At 38.4% G+C, this 18,566-nt stretch overlaps 2 protein-coding genes across 5 annotated transcripts in view; both read left to right on the top strand.

The window, feature by feature from the left end:
- The first annotated feature begins 1,926 nt into the window (after positions 1–1,926).
- Positions 1,927–18,566, top strand: part of LOC142337735 (protein N-terminal asparagine amidohydrolase-like) — a 72,288-nt gene continuing 55,648 nt past the window's right edge. The window contains exons 1-4 of one of the 2 annotated variants that reach the window (XM_075387210.1): positions 1,927–2,235; positions 12,529–12,774; positions 15,183–15,312; positions 15,639–15,826. In XM_075387210.1, coding sequence (XP_075243325.1) covers positions 2,141–2,235; positions 12,529–12,774; positions 15,183–15,312; positions 15,639–15,826 — 659 coding nt within the window. In that variant the 5' untranslated portion in view covers positions 1,927–2,140. Of the gene's footprint in view, positions 2,236–11,617; positions 12,354–12,528; positions 12,775–15,182; positions 15,313–15,638; positions 15,827–18,566 lie in introns of those variants that run through there. The other variant, XM_075387209.1, reaches the window with a different exon arrangement.
- LOC142337737 (N-acetylglucosamine-1-phosphotransferase subunit gamma-like) overlaps positions 2,607–18,566 on the top strand; it is an 88,796-nt gene continuing 72,836 nt past the window's right edge. For all 3 annotated transcript variants that reach the window (XM_075387211.1, XM_075387213.1, XM_075387212.1), the window contains exon 1: positions 2,607–2,614. The gene's annotated coding sequence lies outside the window, so the exon portion shown is untranslated. The remainder of the gene's footprint in view (positions 2,615–18,566) is intronic.

The raw sequence follows: 18,566 nt of genomic DNA, 5'->3' as shown, positions 1-18,566 counted from the left end.
TGTTTGACCATAATTTTAACAGATGAGTTAAAATAACATCGAATTTTTGAAATTATTTACAGTTAAAATCACATTTACAACATTTTATTACACTTACTACACTAAACTCAATTAATTTTTATTCCGGATTTTATGAAAATCCGGGGTATAATGCTTTTTTTTCCTGAAAAAGGATTTTTACTTTCATTCCTATCTGTTTTTTTTTACTTTTTGGGGATGACCAAATTCCGAATTAACATGTACCAGAATATTTTTTGAATTTCAAAAGTCAAATTTTTGTATTTGAACTAGTACTTCAATGTCAATTCCCTTCCCCGATACTCGCGCGTATTTAATTGCGGATTCAGCTTTTTGATGTAGATCGCTTCTATCGTCATTAGTTTTTTAACCCCGCGACTTGCATCAAGAATCTCCCATTTTACGTTATGCGTTGCACCACAACATTCAACAAGAGGTTGTCCAACAAGGGAATCCTTCTTCTGATGCTCTGAAACTCTAGTTGTAACATGTCGGCTGTTTTGTCCAACATAGATGGAACTGCATCCATTACATGTAACTTTATACACCACATGGGATTTCAAATTCTTTCAAAAGGTGATTTCAGGGCGGGCAGGCAAGTTCTTAGCTTTCTTGTTGTGAAAATGATTTGAATATCACACAATTTTCTCATTCTCCTTGCAAAATTTTGCGTGATATTTCCTCTGTATTGAACAAAAACCTAGGTTTAGGCTCCATATTGTTACGACTTTTAACTTTTTTTAAGATGTTGTTCATTTTGTGGTGGTTTTGCTGTGACCTTTTCCTTCGTGACTATTTTATCCAACGTCTCATTAACAATACTGGAGGACCACTCCGTTGGGTATTGATTTTCAGTCCAGATCTCTTGATTTTTCTTAAGAGCTACATCAAAGGATTGCTAGTCACTGGTCGCATTAAAAATCCTATGCACAGTCCCTTGAATATAATTTCTCTTATGTTGTAACGGTGCACAGCTACGGAAATTTAGGATTATGGCGGTATCAGTTGATTTTTGATACTAATGACAGCTGATTTTTCTATCTTCGTTTAGGTTTATGTTTAGATCTAGGAATGCCAGTCTCCACTTCCGTTTGGTGTCTCAAGAGTGAAATGTAGTTCTTGTGAAGAGAATTTGCATACTCAAGGTAATCTAGAGGGTTCCCCTTTACCGTGCACACTATGTAATTTCAATTCCAGTGTGTCCTCTTTACTGCCTTTCTCTGCACAATAGGAACATATCCAAACAATTTTCTGCATGGTCTGATATTCTGTGTCAGTGATACCTTGGCATTTTGTATGAAACCAGTTTTTGCATGATTCGCACTCGACTCCTTTCCCTCGAAAAGTAACGCGTCGGTTACAGTCAATGCATATCACCTTTGTGTCAGGAGTTTTGACCTCCCTTCCCTTTTTTGGTTTCTGCAAAGATTTATCAAAGGATTTTATCCACAAGTTTGCAAAATTACCCCCAGCGAAGCACCCATTGCTCAACCGTCCGATTGAGTGTACCACATTTTATTACACTTGAAGTGAACATTCGTTACGGCTAGTCTCAAAAGGCTCTTCATAGCTGACCTCGGAATCTCAGGTACCTCGTCACTGGAGTACAGTTCTTTAAGCGCAATTTCAATTGCCTCCTCAACCGGTATATTGATGTATATTGTTAGATCATCACTTTCTCCATTACGAGGCTCAAACTGACTGGAGCTCAGGATTTCAGACTAACGTTGAATAAAAGCTTCACCCTAAAAGTCGAATAAAAGTTTTATTACAGTATTAATTCGACCCTTTGACGCGGCTCCCGGAGCCTAGAAATTATTATGGTATGTTTACCATGATTGGTGGGTCTATAGTTTATCGGACCACTAAGCTTGGGGGGGGGGTGTAATGCGAAAGAGCCAATTATTGATTAAATTCTTTACTATTTTCTTTCCAATTGGTCAGTAATGTTTTGAGTTTCTCATTTATGACTACTTTCAGATTCATTCGGGTTTCTATCAATAAGTTTTCGGTGCATGCTGGCGACAATCATATCCAACGGTATTTGAAATTTTCATACACCGTGACACGTGATAAACTGCGCTTACAGCTTATGCAAAATATCTAGATGTAATTACTACAAATGGTTTTAATAAACGCCCCAACTGATGTCTTAGACGTCGAAAGTATTGTGGCCTGTTGTGAAAGTCTATCATACTCGACATCAGCTTTTGCTAGGTGAGTAGAAGAGTTGACTTGCCACTGAGTTAAAGTTAGTTCTAGGTATTCGAAAAGTTTTTCTAATATTTCTCTACTACTTTTCACGAGGAACGGTAGGAAGATCTTGTAGCACAGGACGAGAGAGAACAAAATGTGTATAGCTATTGACAAATGTGCCAATCTTGAATTTTGAGGAACAAACCCGTGTCTAAGGCTCGCGGAGAGTCTTCTACCTGATTCTTCTGCTGCCAAGGACCTTGTGTTGCTGATCAACTTGAAATAAACTCGAGCCAGCACACGCTCACTAATAATAAGTGATAATTAAATAATAATTAATTAATTAATCAATTAATAATAAGCTTATTAATAAATAATAAGTGATTAACTTATTAAATAGCTTCGGCTGTTTAATAAGTAGTAGTAGTAGTAGCGGTTGAGACTTCTGGATTATGCCCAAGTAGTGTAGTCGAGACTTTAGGGCACAGCCAAGGGTTTTCACCCTTCAGTTCATCAGTTCGTTGCCTTGAAAGAAAAATATAAAAGTTTCAGAGTTTTGAATGAGGGTTGCAGCTACCACAGCTGCACAGAATCATCCAGCTGCATGTACTCAACTCGTTGTACTGTTCCAGGAAGAATTTTTGGTACAAATAACTCAATTTTGGCTTGTTTAGATCCTCCAAAGATCCCAATTTTCTCGAGAAGATGTTGACCAACTTGGCAGTTCGATGGAAGAAATTTTCACTACACTTGTTTCTGTTCACTTTAGGGATTTCGAGTTCATTTCGTGCATCTTGTCTTGTTCTTTTTACTCTCTTTGAGATTCATTTCGTCAGTGGTAGTGTAGTCATACTTGTTTCTTAACAGATCACGCATAAACAAAACATCATGAAGTTCAATGTACATTGATAAGGGTAGTAGACCACATTTGATTAGTCGTGTTTTATAGTCAACATTTACTCCGAAGAACCACTTTGTGGCTAGTCTTTGAATTTTTTCCACTTTTCGGAGGCACGTAGTGGTCAAATGAGAGACCTGAGAACTATATACTAGAATCGGGACGACGTATCCGGTGTAAGCTTTCAACTTAGCTTGCAGCGTGACGTTTTTGCCCACATTTCTTTTAATTTGATACAATGCTCTCAGGGCCTTGCTGGTTCTTAAGTCAACGTTGCTCGACCATGTTAAGTCACTGCCCACTAACACACCAAGATCTTTCTGCTCTTTTACGGTTGGTAGTTCAACTCCGAATATATCAGTTTTCAGGTCCCCTTTGAGTAACAGCAATGAGCTCTTCTTTGCGTTCAGTATCATTCTGTTTTGCAAGCACCAGTTATGTAGTCCGTCTCGATTTTTCTCACGGTCGTGTTGGTTTGTAATTACCAACTTAAAGTCATCTGCAGAGCCGTAACACGGATGTGTGACACAATTCGGCAAGTCGTTGATAAAAATCAGAAACAGAAGTGTTCCCAACACTGAATCTTGCGGTACACCACTAGAAACTGCTTTTAGGGATGACCTAGCTGTGTTAATCTGTACGAATTGTTGCCTGTGAGATAGGAGTGAAGTAGCTTAAGAAAGTTTCCTCCAACATCAAGACGAGCAAGTTTTTCGTGGAGTCTTTCATGACAGATTTTATCGAAGGCCTTTGAGAAATCAAGATATAGGACTGCCAAATGTTTTTCAGTTTCTGAATCCATCGTTTTGGAAATTTTATCAAGGAAAATCAAAAGTTGAAGTACTTTAAATCAATGTTTTCTGAACCCAAATTGACTGGAGTGGAGATTATCTTTTACAAAGAGATAGTGAATCAAAGATTAGTTTTTCAAAGACTTTTGAGATAGAACACAGTAGGCTGATGGGAAGCTAACATGATACGTCAGTTTTATTACCATCTTTGAAGACAGGGGTCACCTTGCTAATCTTCCATTCATCTGGATAGATGCCTCAAAGAGCTTGATAGAGATTTGGCGCAGTTTTTCAGAATCAAGTTCCCAATTGCGTCATGGCCTCTGGCTTTGTTTTCTTTTAGACTGCTCAAAACAATTTCATTGAGGTCTTCGATTTTTTAGAGTGTTTAGTTCACTCTTCGGGAAGCAGGTTTCGGTCGTGGAATGGTCTTCATTAAACATACTCACAAAGTAATTATTTTAAAGCTCAGACCTACCCTGGTCTGTCTCAGCCGATTGGTCTCCGCTTACTACTCGAGTCGGGATAAGAGGTTTTTTCTGATACTTGCCAAATACTTTTGTATGTGACTGAAGCACCTGGTCTGGGAAATCTTTGCTTCAAAGATTTTACAGTCATTATCTGCTGACATTTTAATTTCTTTTTCAAACTTTTTGATTTCGAGGAGTTGGCTCAGATTTTTTACAATTTTTCTTTTCACTGAATTCGAGCTTCTTTATTTTATGGGATGTCTCCTTTGAGATACAAGGTTTGAGAGAAGCTCTGTGTTTTGTCACACGTGGAACCAGTCTCTCAATTGTTTCTTTTATCCAGTCATACCATTGATACAGGAGACAGCTTACATTGCGGTAACAGTACGGTGAAAAAGGCGTAGACAAAATACCCTCGTTGAATTTAACCCAGTCAACTATGTTGAAAGCTATTAACATTCCTGAAAGATCTTTTTGCGGTTGTTTATGGGCCTCTAAATTTGCCCCAAATGCAGAATAGTCTGAGCAGTTTTTATGACTGATTTGATATGCCTTGATTAGCCTTCGGTCGACGTAGCTCTTGAGAAAAACTTCTGGATGGTTGGTCAAGATCACGTCTAACTTACTGTCCAGTGGGTGGAGAAAGTTAACAAAACAATTTTCTGATAGTTTGTCTAGCAAAGGTTGTTCGTAAGTGTTGGTTCTAGTTTCGTTAGCCCAGTCGCAACCCGAAAGGTTCAAATCAACAGCTATGATGGTTCCTTGTGCGCCAATTGTTTTTTTCTTTTACCGTTAACTCACTTATTAAAACGAAGAGGTCATCAACTTCACAGCGGTATGGACTGACGGTGGGAGGGTTCTAGATACAACAGATTTGCAAAACAATTCCCGCTAAGTCAATAGTCACGCAAATAAAGTCATCGTGAGCGACGTTAATTTTACAACGAGAGTGGTTGAGCTCATGCTTTACAGCGATGAGAACTCCCCCATGCTTTGTTTTGGCCACGCTGTGGCGATCAGCCCTGTGCAATTCATTTTTTTTTTCAGGAAAAGAGCTTCATCAGGAACATGCGAGGTGAGCCACGTTTCTTAAGACATAGAATATCATAGCTAGAAGAAATGAGAACGTTTCAGAAAGCCATTCGTCTTTCAATATCGAGAACACTTCGAACATTAAACAAAAGTGGAGAAATTAAACTTTCATCATGGTTCTCAGAAGCTGACTCTAGTCAGGCATCTGTTTGATAGATGCGCCATTCGTTTTCTACCCTCTCCTGGAGAGAGGTTTCGCACTCGTAGTTGCTTTCTTTCTCGCCCTTGGGCGATGAGTTCTCTTCTGAGCTTGAGCACTTCGCGTTCTTTTATGAGATCTTCTCCTGACAATTCAGTGTCGATATAAATCGGATTTTTTAAAACCTCCGTGTAGTTGAGAAGTTTGTAGGCTGATTTCAAGATTTCAGATTTGTCTAGCTCATTATCCACGTCATTATGATGGTTCTTGCAGGCGTACTTTCCGGGGTTGAATTTACTTGGCTTTCTTTTGGGTTGGCACTGTTTCCTGCCGCTGTTTCTTTTCTATGCCCCACTCTCAGGAGCTTTGTAATCCTTCCCTTCACCTGCAAATGAAAAAGGATTGATTGAACAGCTTTCCTATTCTGCGAAATTTGGTCCGCTGCGGTTCTGGGACACTCTTAATACGTATGCCCAGACCTTTCTTTTCAGATGTAACGATACGTTTTCCCGGATTGTTCTGGCCGGTGGCCGCTGCATAAGTCTTTGGTTCTTTCAGCTTATTGACTTCTTGTTGCATTTCCTCAATTGCCTTAAACGATTTTGAGAGCTGGGAGGTGAACTTATCAAGTTTTTCACTAATGTTTTGTATTTCCTTGCTGGTTTCTTTTTCCTTCATTTCTGCTTTTCCAATCTTGTCAGCTTGGTTGTCATTGACGCATTGATTGCAGACATGTAGTATGTTTGCGGTGACATTTTCTTCGATCAAATCTATCAATGTTTTCACAGTTTTTTCACTGAACCCTGTGCAGTCAATGGTAAGGTGCAGCCTTTTGTTGCAGAAGGTAAAACACAAGGTGAACTTTCCCTTGAGTTTTTGTCGGCAACTATGACAATTGTCTCTTGTTTCATTTTTTGGGCCAATTTGCAAAAGACAAAAAGTTGGATTCTGTGAAGAAACCTATGCAAGCCTATGCCCGTTTATTTCTTAGTTTTACTTTGTGTTGGATTCTGTAAAGAAACCTATGCTGTCAAACCTGAGCAGAAGTGGGTTGTCGTCTCCTCAGATTAACTGAGATTAAAACATCAGACGAGATGGGTCACACTAAAATAACTCTGCAACCAATTCGTGCAAGAAAGAGGAGGGCAGCAATAATCTTGTAGTGTACTGGTCCAGGGGTTATGGGAAGGGCTGCATCATCTGGACAAACATCTGGATGCCGACACTCATCCCCAAAAATTTCTTCACAAGGCCTTTCCTATGTGGTTTCTTTGTTGTCCAGGAACTGGGGAAAATCGTTGATCTGCTGTGGAGGACCTGTTCAGCCATAGAGGCTGACAGCTTTGAGTAGTACGGGCGCAGGGAAAATGTGCGTATCTTTGGCGTGGATGAGGAGCCAGGTGAGGATGTCTTTGTAAAGGTGGTGAGTGTAGCTGAGAAGGCCTTTGTCGTAAGCACCTCAAGTGAGGTTAGTACATGTCATCGCTTAACGTTGGAGGTAAAGGCCCAGAGCCGATATTTGCCAAGTTTGTCAGACGTGATACTAAATATCAGTTGTTGAAGAAGAGGAATTTAAAAACACTAATATATTTGGTAATCACGACCTTACCCCATTTCGTGCCAAGATAACCAGTGAATTGACGAAGAGGGAAAATGTTAGTAATGTTCTTATTGTAAATGAGAAAATTGTTGTCTTTATGCGGGACAATGAAAAGATTTTGTTAGAAGATTTGTATAAGTTTCAAAAGTGGGATAATGAGCTAATGAACGAAGTAAATCACAAGATAGAAATCGCGGAGACGGAGAACGTAAAAGTGCTCTACTTGGATTTGTCAAAACAGGAATCTGGGTATTCATGGCAAACTACTGAAACTCCCGTCAAGCTACCTTGTAGAAGAGTAAACGTGAGAAGTTCGAAATTCAGTTTTGTTCTGAATACAAATGGAGTACAGAAGACTTGTCCTCAGACCTCTCATGTTTCTGGTATATTAGGATGACTTGTACTATGGCTACGCAGATTTAAAAATAGGGAGATGACAATGATCTCACTGACTTAGGTGGATCAAAAACATTACTTTGCAGTATTAACAAACTGAGTCTATGCAACATGTCATGTTCCTAAGCTAAGTTTAACCCAAGATCCTATGCATCAAAGGCAAACTTCTGGAGAACGTAGTACCTGTCCTGACTATTCTTCACAAGCCTAATACAGCATCAAAACAAAAGTGAAAGCTCTAGAAAACTCACAGAAGAAAGTAACCTCTGGATCTCGAACAAAGAAATACTCTTGGCTGTAATTAATGACAATTACATAACCGAGGCCGTGCTACCTAAGATTTGTTGACATGGAATTCGTTAAGATCTAGAATTTGCAGTCCCAAAGCATCGGCTACAGGAAACAGATGAGGTTTTCTGGACGCGAGCAGCATAACTCATTAAGAATGTACGGTGACACAATTCTAGAAGACTTAACAAACAGACGCTTACTAAGATGTATACCGAATACTTCATTGGGAGCTACAACAATTGGGCTCGTGCACTTGGAGGCTCCTGTAATGTGACTCATTCCACCCGATGAAAATCGTGCCAATTAAAAAGTTAAAGGTCAATTTTACTTCTGGATAACTTTTTTGACTTACTACTGCTCTGTTTCACCCAACTCTGAACTCATTTTTTGTGCCTCCGGTTTTTTTGGTCATCACCTATTGTTAGTGTGGTAAATAACCGTTAAGATGTCTGTATCGAATGTAGTGAGCAATTTTTTCGCTTTGGTAGGCACATACAGTGCTCTCTTCTTCCTCTTCTTGGTACTCAGTCCTGTGATGGACTACACCTCCTCTCCGTGCAGTGGCGGTTCTTATGCCTTGCCATGTTTGAAGCTGATAGAGACTTGCCGCACTGGTCGCACGTTGCTGTTTTTGGTTGGTAGACTGTTGGGGTGATCTTCTCCCCGTGGGTCTTCATATGATTTTTTAGGGTGTTTAGGCTTTTAAAAACCCTCGAACATTTGTCGCACTTGAATGTCGTTTCTGCGGTTTCATGCATCCTCTTCTCGTGGATCCTAAGGCCACCTCTCGACTTGCATATTTTTCCACAGGATTTGCACTCCAGATCATGGTCGCTCGTTGGTGCCCAGTTCCTCTCGGTCACTTCTTCCTCTGATTTGTGTCCTTTTGATCTCTCCCATTTTTCCAGATGTTCCATTCTCTTGCGCACTTTCGCTTTCCAAGTCATTCTATCCGTAGCAATTTCTCCACAGCTAAGCCAATCCATACCAGCTTCCCGTACGAGTTTCCTCCAATACAGCACTGTTTTCTGTTTATGACCTTTCGTTTTCGGCCGATTTTCCAACTCTTCGTACCAGCCCAGGATCGCTGCTTTGGTTGTTCTTTGGTCTTCCATCCTCATGACGTGACCGAGTCTCTCTAGTGACCGCTTCTCTATCTTCCATCTGATCGACTTGACATCCAGGGAGTTTCTCACATCCTGCATATTCATGCCCGCTTTCTGCATCTCTTTGAGGGGTGGCCCGCGTTTGTTGGACCAAATGTGTCTGTAGCATTTGTCCATGAACTTTTGGAGTTGGTTGATCTCGCTCACTGACCAGCTCCGGGTGGCCGAGTCGAACAGGAGACAGCTTTCAACGCATACCTCCGTGATCTTCGCCTGGAACCGTTTAGACACCAGGGTTTTTCTCAGCCTGGTTTTTACCTTCGCCCAGGCGGCCCCTGCTCTCTTCTTCCTGTTTTTAGTGTCGTGGTTCCTCCCGACCCAGCACCCTAACATCCTGATTCCTTTTGACTCTTCATCGCCGAATTTGAGGTACTCCTCCTTGTCATCGTTACTTCTCTCCTCGAACCAGTTCATCACCTTTTTCGTAATTTCTACTCCGCTCTGGATCTCCTCTGACGTCCCCAGTACTGTTGTGTCGTCCGCGAAAAGAACTGAGTGGAAAAGCTCTCTCCTGGTTTCACTGTTCTTTTCCTCGCTCTTGTTCGGGAATCTGCTCCCCGGTTTCCATCTCCATGGTATCCCCACCTCCATTCCGCTTTGCTCCGCTGCTTTTAGACGTTCCTCTAAAGCTCTTCGCATCACTACCTGGTGATAGAGATTGAAGAGGGCCGGAGATGTCGAACACCCTTCTCTGAGCCCTCTTTGGGGGTGCCAAAACTCACTCTCGCCGTCCTGGCCTCTTACGCAATATGCTGTTGCCTCATGTGCTCTTACAGTGCTCTTTTGTCATACAAAGCGCTTTCGTCTTGTTAGACCCCTACAAATATTCTCCCCTAAAAAATTTCTATGAAGTGTCATATTTCTGAGTATCGATTTTAGAAGAAATGGTCCGCCGCTTTTCAGCGCTTGATCCACCCGCGCAATTTGTTTTAACGCTGTTTTAAATATTTTAAGAGTCTTTGAGTGCGGTATGCCCTGATTTTGAAAACCTCTCAATTAAGTTGATCATAGGTTGCCTTTGGGAGAATGTCTTCTAAACACGAATACGGAGAAAACTGCTAGATCCCCAAATCTTATCTAATGGTTTAGACTCGACTTCTCAAGATTGAGATTTGTTACTCGTAACGGTATCATGCTTCGAGTGAGATTAACCAGCGAGCTATTTTTTTCTTTGCTGTTCTATTTTTTTTGCAATTATTTGCCTCAAATTTGGCTGTGAGCCCCACCACTACTGATTGCGGATGATGCCAAATTTATCATGAAGTTGATGCGGTAGTGAGAGTTAGGCAATTCTAATAAAATGAAATTTAAATTTAACCTGGACGAATGTATACAAGTGGCCATCATAATATATGTGCCATATGTTGTCTGGTGTGGAAATTTGCTGTCTGAAGTTTAGAAATTTGCATTCCAAAATTTTGTATTCTGAAGAAAATCTGAGAGTAGTCATAACAAGTGCCTCATCATGGACACCCCATCAAGACTGAAAGCCTTGTAAGGATTTAGTGTGTCATTTTCTTGAAAGAAAGTGTGCTGCACAGTCTTAAACCAAAGCTTAATCTTTATAAATGTTGGATACGGTCTACCTGATTTACTTATCAGTTGCCCCCCCTGTTAGTGTGGTAAATAGCCGTTAAGATGTCTGTATCGAATGTAGTGAGAAATTTTTTTTGCTTTGTTAGGCCCATGCAGTGCTCTTTCGTCATACAAAGCGCTTTCGTCTTGTTAGACCCCTACAAATATTGTCCCCTAAAAAATTTCTATGAAGTGTCATGTTTCTATGTGTCGACTTTAGAAGAAATGGTCCGCCGCTTTTCAGCGCTTGATCCACCCGCGCAATTTGTTTTAACGCTGTTTTAAATATTTTAAGAGTCTTTGAGTGCGGTATGCCCTGATTTTGAAAACTTCTCAATTAAGTTGATCATAGGTTGCCTTTGGGAGAATGTCTTCCAAACAGGAACACGGAGAAAACTGCTAGATCCCCAAATCTTATCTAATGGGCTAGACTCGACTTCTCAAGATTGAGATTTGTTACTCGTACCGCTTTCATGCTTCGAGTGAGATTAACCAGCGAGCTATTTTTTCTTTGCTGTTCTTTTTTTTCGCAATTATTTGCCTCAAATTTGGCTGTGAGCCCCACCACTACTGATTGCGGATGATGCCAAATTTATCATGAAGTTGATGGGGTAGTGAGAGTTAGGCAATTCTAATAAAATGAAATTTAAATTTAACCTGGACGAATGTATACAAGTGGCCATCATAATATATGTGCCATATGTTGTCTGGTGTGGAAATTTGCTGTCTGAAGTTTAGAAGTTTGCATTCCAAAATTTTGCATTCTGAAGAAAATCTGAGAGTAGTCATAACAAGTACCTCATCATGGACACCCCATCAAGACTGAAAGCTTTGCAAGGATTTAGTGTGTCATTTTCTTGAAAGAAAGTGTGCTGCACAGTCTTAAACCAAAGCTTAATCTTTATAAATGTTGGATACTGTCTACCTGATTTACCTATCAGTTGCCCCCCCCCCCTGTTGTATGAAAATTGTCTGTCGATAGTTCAGAAAAACGTTGGCTGTTAAAGTTTTGCCTCTTGGAAGTTTTAATGCGACTCCATTTACTACCTATTCCGTATTACATGGGTAGAATGATTGGGGTTGTAGTTAAACACCCAACAACATGGAATGCGAACACCTCTAAAAGATGTGAAATAGGATGGGCGGCTTTGGATTAAAAAGAAACTTGACCCAGAACCGGCCCCTTTACACTGAGATAAATGTGCTCAAATTACATGTACTCCCTACTACTGTCTTTAGGTGCCTGGTGCCTTGCGTTTTTTTAAAAAAAATGAATGCTTATTGGACGAATGTACGAAAAGAGAGTTATTGCGCCAATTATATGATAAGAAAACCTACCCAAATTTACTGTGTTTTATAATGAAAAGTGCTATAACAAGTCTTGTGCGCCTGGAAAGACCTGTCTGCGTGGAGATTGTAATCCATCTGGAAAACTGATGTAATGACCCAAAATAACAAAGGGGTAAAAATCCCCTCGATAATTTAGCCTGTGTTTGAACAACTACTATAAGATTGTTTTTTTTGTATGGATATATGCATAATTGTACTTCTAATGCACAAAATTATGTATGTTGTCAGCGTGCCTTTCAAATGTTCACTTCAGATATGAAAATGAAACATTTTATCGAAAACTCGACCAGATTAATGGCTGACATTTTTTACATTTTTCATTCCTCGTTGGGCATAGACCGAGGAACCAAGATGATGTTCCAATGTAATAAGTTAATACTATTAATTATTCACTATTAGATGTATGAGCTTTTTAATGTTTCAAAACGTGCTAATTTTTTCAGATGAAAAGTATAGAGATTAATTCGACCGTCTTTAAAATCAGATGCTAACTTTTCTGAACATACACTGAAACAGGCTCATGTTATGAGTTGCAAAATTTTTTAGCTCTCCAAAAAGGAAGCTGACTTTTGGATCTCCGTGTCTGTATGTGTGTCAAAACGAATTTGGACTCATCCGCAAAACCAGTCTGACGGAAAACTCTCCCTTGTTTATTGGTTCCGATTGGGCAACTACTTGTATTGTTTTTGTGCTGGAAACTGCTGATCGTGTTTGCTGTTATCACCTCGACAGTCCGAGCAAAGCTGCATGGCGTAACCATGAGGCGATTCAGATACTCGGCAAGCATTCAAAGTAATTTTTCTCTGAAAATTTCGAATAATTGAGCAAAAAGTGTGCGACAGATTTTTGATGATCGCTTTGTTTAATTGCTCTCGCACGAAGTTTGAAGCAATTATTGTAAAAGTGTGTATTTTTACGACGTGAAGAGGAGTATTGGTTTTCTTAATGTTTTTTTTTTGCTGAAAGAACTATTCGTTTAGACGGCGTTTTGACGTAAAATTGAAAATGAGTAGAATTGGCGGGTTGAAATTTTTGGTTTTTGCGTCCAACTGGCCTTTTTTGTTCCGTGTCATTTGGTTTTTATGAAAAATTTTTTCGATGCTGCATGTAACCCTCTGAAATTAATGACACAGTATTTTTGATAGCCTAATAATGCGTTTCAATTTCAATACGGGAACATTTCTCGTTTTATTGGTTAATGTTTTGGCTTTTTTTCGTTTCTTCATTATTGGATCTTTAAGCACACTTTTTCAAAAATCAGGGCATATGCCAACTTCCCTTTAATAATTCATGCATTGAATGCCTCTATATAACGTAAGATTTCTCTGTTTTTGGTTTGTGTTTTGGTTTTAATTACTAGAGAGTCTTTTTGCACAATCAGGGATTTCAATTTCGTTTTATTAATAATAATTATTTTTGTGACGGTGAGTCTTAGAAATTTAGAAGAAAAGGTTTACTCTGTTTTAACTTCATTTTCAACTATACAGGAGGATGACTTGGTTGCTCTTCTAAGCAGTGAATGCTATTCAAAATGTTTTTTACTTCAATTTCTTCATTTTCAGTTTTAACTTTCAAATAAGGAGTATTCCTTTTTGTTTTTTTTTACAATGCGTCCTGATCTCCACATTCTAGCATGTATCATTTTAGCATTATCCTAAAACCTATAGTTTCATCGCTCTACCTTTATCAGTTGTTTAAAATTTTAATGATTTAAGCCTTTTTTTTTTACTAATTTCCATTTTTTAGGTTTGTATTTTTTATGATTTAATATAATTCATCACTGCGGATTAGCTGGAATTCGTTTAATAGCTTTGACTGATTATTACTTTCTGATTATTATATTCTTGGGACTAAGTTTTGGTGAAAACCGATTATTTTGCTTTTGAATTTTATTCGGTTTCCTTGTTTTTCATGATAATTTAATTTTTTCAGCAGGCTGAATTCATTTAGTCTGTTATATATTCAACAAGAGAGAAGTATATCTTGTTTTTGTCTTAATTTTCAAATGCTGTGACGCCAAAGCGAAAATTGTAGTGTTTTTGTGAGTCGTCTAAAATTTTGTTTTCTTTATTGAGGAATTCAATTTGGTTTCTAAGAATGATACCTGCCTTATTCTTTCCGACTGTGTCTTTTTGGTCGCAGAGTTAATTGCGGAACTGTAAGTTTTTCCAGAAAAATATCGTGATTCATGTTACGATAATTTTAGCCCGATCGGTTTTCTGAGCCTATCAAGATTTCACAATAAGTTACTCTCGATTGTCTTTAGATTTAGGTTTTGAGTTTTTTATGCTTTCTGAATGACGTTTTAAGTATTTTTATGTTAGCTTATAATATTCCCCAAATATTTTCATCGAATCTGGTGAGGCAGGGAAAACAAAAGATAATGGTTTCGGCTGTAATAATGGCTTTGCTTGTGAAGATCCGACGCTTTGGGTTGCTTCTGGAATTCTTGCGGCTGTTTCAATGCAAAATTTTTGCTCGACAATTCATCATTTTCGCCCTTTTATTCTAGGAGTTCTCAAATGACTTTTTCACGCTTCTCTTCTTCATATTTGAGTGATCGCAATCGCTCTCACTCCGATGAAAAGTTTGTTGCTAAAGTAAAAGGAATTGAAGTATAGGCAATTACAAGGGCCTGATAGGCGAGTGGTGAATGCTTTGTCGAGGACGCCGGAGGTCGCTGGTTAGAATCCCAACCTGGGCGGATCTTTTGCACCCATAAACACAAATTTATCTAGGCTGCAGCCCTTGAATTAAACTGCCCCGCCTCTTGTTAGAGAGCGATTTGTCTGACGTTAGTCGGTTTATGTTAAAATATGAAGTTTATCGGTGCATCTGAAACTAGTTGCCTTTTTCATCGTCGTTTCTAAATGGGTTATTATGGAGAGCAGAGTACATCAGTCAAGTCAGTATTTTTAAAAATTCGTGACCCTTTTTATGCGTTTATTATTTGAGCAAGAATTGAGCTAGTTCTCACTCTTGTACAAACTGGGCAATTTCAATTTAGAGCGGCTGTTAAATAGTTTTTTTTCAATTTCACTTTCTCAATTTTATAAAATGCGATATCTTGTATTGCGGTTCCAAAAATGTTTCTTTATAATTTATAAACGCTTGGGTTGGAAGATAGTCGCTTTGAAGATAGTCTTACTCGTTGACATAAATGATTTCTTAACTGAATCACTTATTATTCTTTTGTTTAGCTTGGAAGCCGGTGTGAAAGTGTATGCTGTTGGGGGTTACGTTGACTCGGATGAAAACTCGAAAGAGACGAAAATATCGAAAAACATTTTTACACAATCCTTGATGATTATGAAGCTTTCCCCTGTTGAGGTGAGTGTTTTATATTTCGGGAAATGTCTGTATGATTACTCGATACAAATGATCCAACGTTCAATCTCAAGTTATGATTTTTGGTTTGATTGTTTTCTTTTACATGATGCACTCTTTATAAAATGCTGGATGCTTTTTAATTATCAGTTTTTCAGCAAAATGTCGATTACAGAATTGACTTTCTGGTTGGGTTTCTTATACGACCCACTGAATCGAAAACCTTAAAGTTTCCCAAATATTAGTTCCTTAGCAAAATGTCAATTAACGCATGGCCCGTAACCTGTACCTGACGATTAAGAAGATAGCGAATAATGAATTTGTTTCAGTTTGATCTGAAATTGTTGTGTTGTAATGAACTGAACTCCGGCGAAGACAGCAAACCTATTCATATGGGCATGGCCTACTCAATAGAAGAGCAGAAGGTTTTCCCTGCAGATCTCGAAGAGTGCTTTGGACCAGATTATTTTGTAAGAAGCGCGTTCAGTGGCTATGCGGTTCAGAATAAAGACGAAATGTGAGTACCGTCGGCCTAAAATTTGAGCATTCGTTTTGGTTTGACCGCATTTGGATTTGAGCGGCATTATTGATTTGTTGTAGATTTTTTTTTACAATTCGAAGAATTTGAACTATTGTGCGACGTCTTAGGACTCGAAGAGGGTTATTGGAGAAGCGTCTTCTTTTAATCGTTAATTTTGGTGAAGACTCCTAAACTAACAAAGATTTTGCATTGGTATGACTCATAAGCAAAATCGAAGAGAAATAAGCGGTTGCTTATTTTGTTCATACCGATGTTTGTGAGAGAGCCAGAAATTGAGGTGTGATAAATTTTCTCTAGGCAATCGAATTTTTTGTTCGCGCGGCTTCAAGCTTTTTTTTTTGTTTAATAATAATAATAAATTGTTTACTGAGGTCAATAGAAAAAACATCTTGATTATGTATTTTTACATCGAGATAAAATCAATATCACCCTGGGAGATCACTATTAGGCCATGGGGGCCTGTTTTCAAGTATCGCAAGCTGAAGAGAAATGACTATGGTAGTTGCTGACAAGAAAAGCAGAAAAATCACCGCTGTCAACAAATGCCGAACTAAATAGTTATTGTTAAATTTAGATATTAACTCACAATTGTCCATGATGTAATATGATCAAGGAATTTATGGCAGAAATCTTTAACTTGAAAGTTTGATTTCGTACGAATGCTATTTACAAAGTTTGGAAAATATACTAGTAAGCAGTTTACCATCTGCCTGATTTTGGTCTTATAGAAAAATTTTCTCAATTGTTTTTGTGTAGACAAAGTTTCCTTGACCTCGTTCGACCATTCGTAATTTTGAGAAACTCATCTTCGGAAATTAGCTTTTCTAAACATGAAACTGAGTTTTCGCACCTGATTATTTTTGTTGCTGTTTTCAAAATTTCATAGAGGTGTAGCTCTGATACATTGTAAATGAGTAGTTTTCTCCTGGTTGTTGCTATAGATTCATATTTCATTTTGAATGTCAAGATTCTAGCTATTCTGTTTATCATCCTGTTCAGTAGTTTCAGAATTTTGTATTTTGCATATCCATATATTAGAACTCATACAGCAATTGGCTGCACATATGTTTTATAAACTGTTTTAAGCTGCCTTGTGCTTAAACATTTCCTCAAACGGTAGAATAAGGAACAGAATGTTGTTAATTTTTTCCCAATGACTGAGCATGTTGTTGGAAACTAAGGTCTTTGTCAAGTAGGACGCCAAGATACTTGTTTACTGCAACATTGTATTTCCTTTTTGTCGATCTTTAGAGTGTTTGGTTGATGGGTATTTTGCTTTTTGTAACACCTAACTGTTTTTGTTTTATCAGCATCCAATGTGAGGCGTTTCTTTTTGAGCCAAATTGCAGATCTTTCTAGAGCTGTTTGATGATCATCACTTTTGTTTGTAAGTCCTCTGGTGTAAATTAGAGTATCGTCTGCAAACAAAATTCTGCCTGTGGCTTTGTAGCAAAATCAATATCATTTATATAGATAACAAATAACAAAGGTCCCAAGACCGAGCCCTGGGGTACGTCAAATCTGATATTCGGTGTTGATTTTTTTTACCCCAATTTGAGTAAATTGCCGTCTAATACTGAGATAGGATTTTAGTAACTCTAGGACGCCCCCTTTATCCGCAATTCGAACATCTTTTAAGTAGAATTTGGTGGTCAACAGTGTCAAAGGCCTTTTTAAGGTCAAGGAAGGTGCACGTAGTTACCACTGTATTTTTATTCCAGTTTGATCTCAGGTTCTTAACAAGTTCTACTAGTGCATTCGCCCTCAGTTTATTAGCCTCCCTCAGTTTTTCAGCAGGTGATTATTGCGCTCCAACTTTTCACGACGACTCGAAGAGGAGTTATTGTGTGTTTTTTTAAATCTGATTTTTCTTGTCACAGGATGAAAATCAAATGCTGCATGTGAAAACAAGTTTTTAGGTCAATCTGCTGAGCTGAAGTCAAAAGCAGAGCGAGAGAGAGAGAGAGAGTGTGTGTGTGTGTGTGTGTGGTTTTGTTGATGCAGTTTTATAAGAGAACGAGAATTGAGTGTGAACAAATTTTATTCATGTGCGGCTTTTTCAAAACAGTTTTCAAGTTTTCTCTTACTTTTTCAGCCAAAAGTGTTTTTCGAATCTATTTTGACTGATAAAACTATGCCTTGAGGAAAATTTAATCATCCGATGCAAAAAGTATACTTTCGGATGGGGTTTTGAGCTAATTTCGCCATTTCACCCTGTTGAATGCTTTTTCGTCTGAATTTTAGTTTTTCGTTTGCTACTTAATTGACAGATATTTAAATAATTAATATTTATTCAACTATTTCTGCTTAGAGAAAACAATTCCATGTGAAATAGTGTTGTTTATGTATAATAAAAACAAATTAGTAATTTTTCTATTATTTGTTTTGTTTTTAACTGTTCATTGAGATGTCTCTGACAGGCAGGCCTTGGGTAGGTCACTGATCGGGTGGAGAAAACTTTTCGAGGGCTGTCGCAGAGTAATTGATGGTAAGGAGCTCTTTGCTTTTTGTGGGAAATTTTCTAAACGATGACTTTTTTCTCGGGTTTTGTGTACCGTTTTGCGGTTTCTTTTCAGTTGGTATTCGTTATTCGAGTAAAAACCGACTTTCTGCTGTTCTTAATGTTTTTAATTTATGTTTGTTTCAAAATAAACGTAATTGAGTAGTCTCATTTTGGTTGATCAGTAGTTGGCTTGGGTCAAATTGAACAACATCT

Source organism: Convolutriloba macropyga, chromosome 4 (assembly GCF_964194025.1).
Source record: "Convolutriloba macropyga chromosome 4, txConMacr16.3, whole genome shotgun sequence".
NCBI classification, from domain to species: domain Eukaryota; kingdom Metazoa; phylum Xenacoelomorpha; order Acoela; family Convolutidae; genus Convolutriloba; species Convolutriloba macropyga.
The sequence above is the reverse complement of the archived record's forward strand: the minus strand, read 5'-3'. Positions and strand labels throughout refer to the sequence as shown.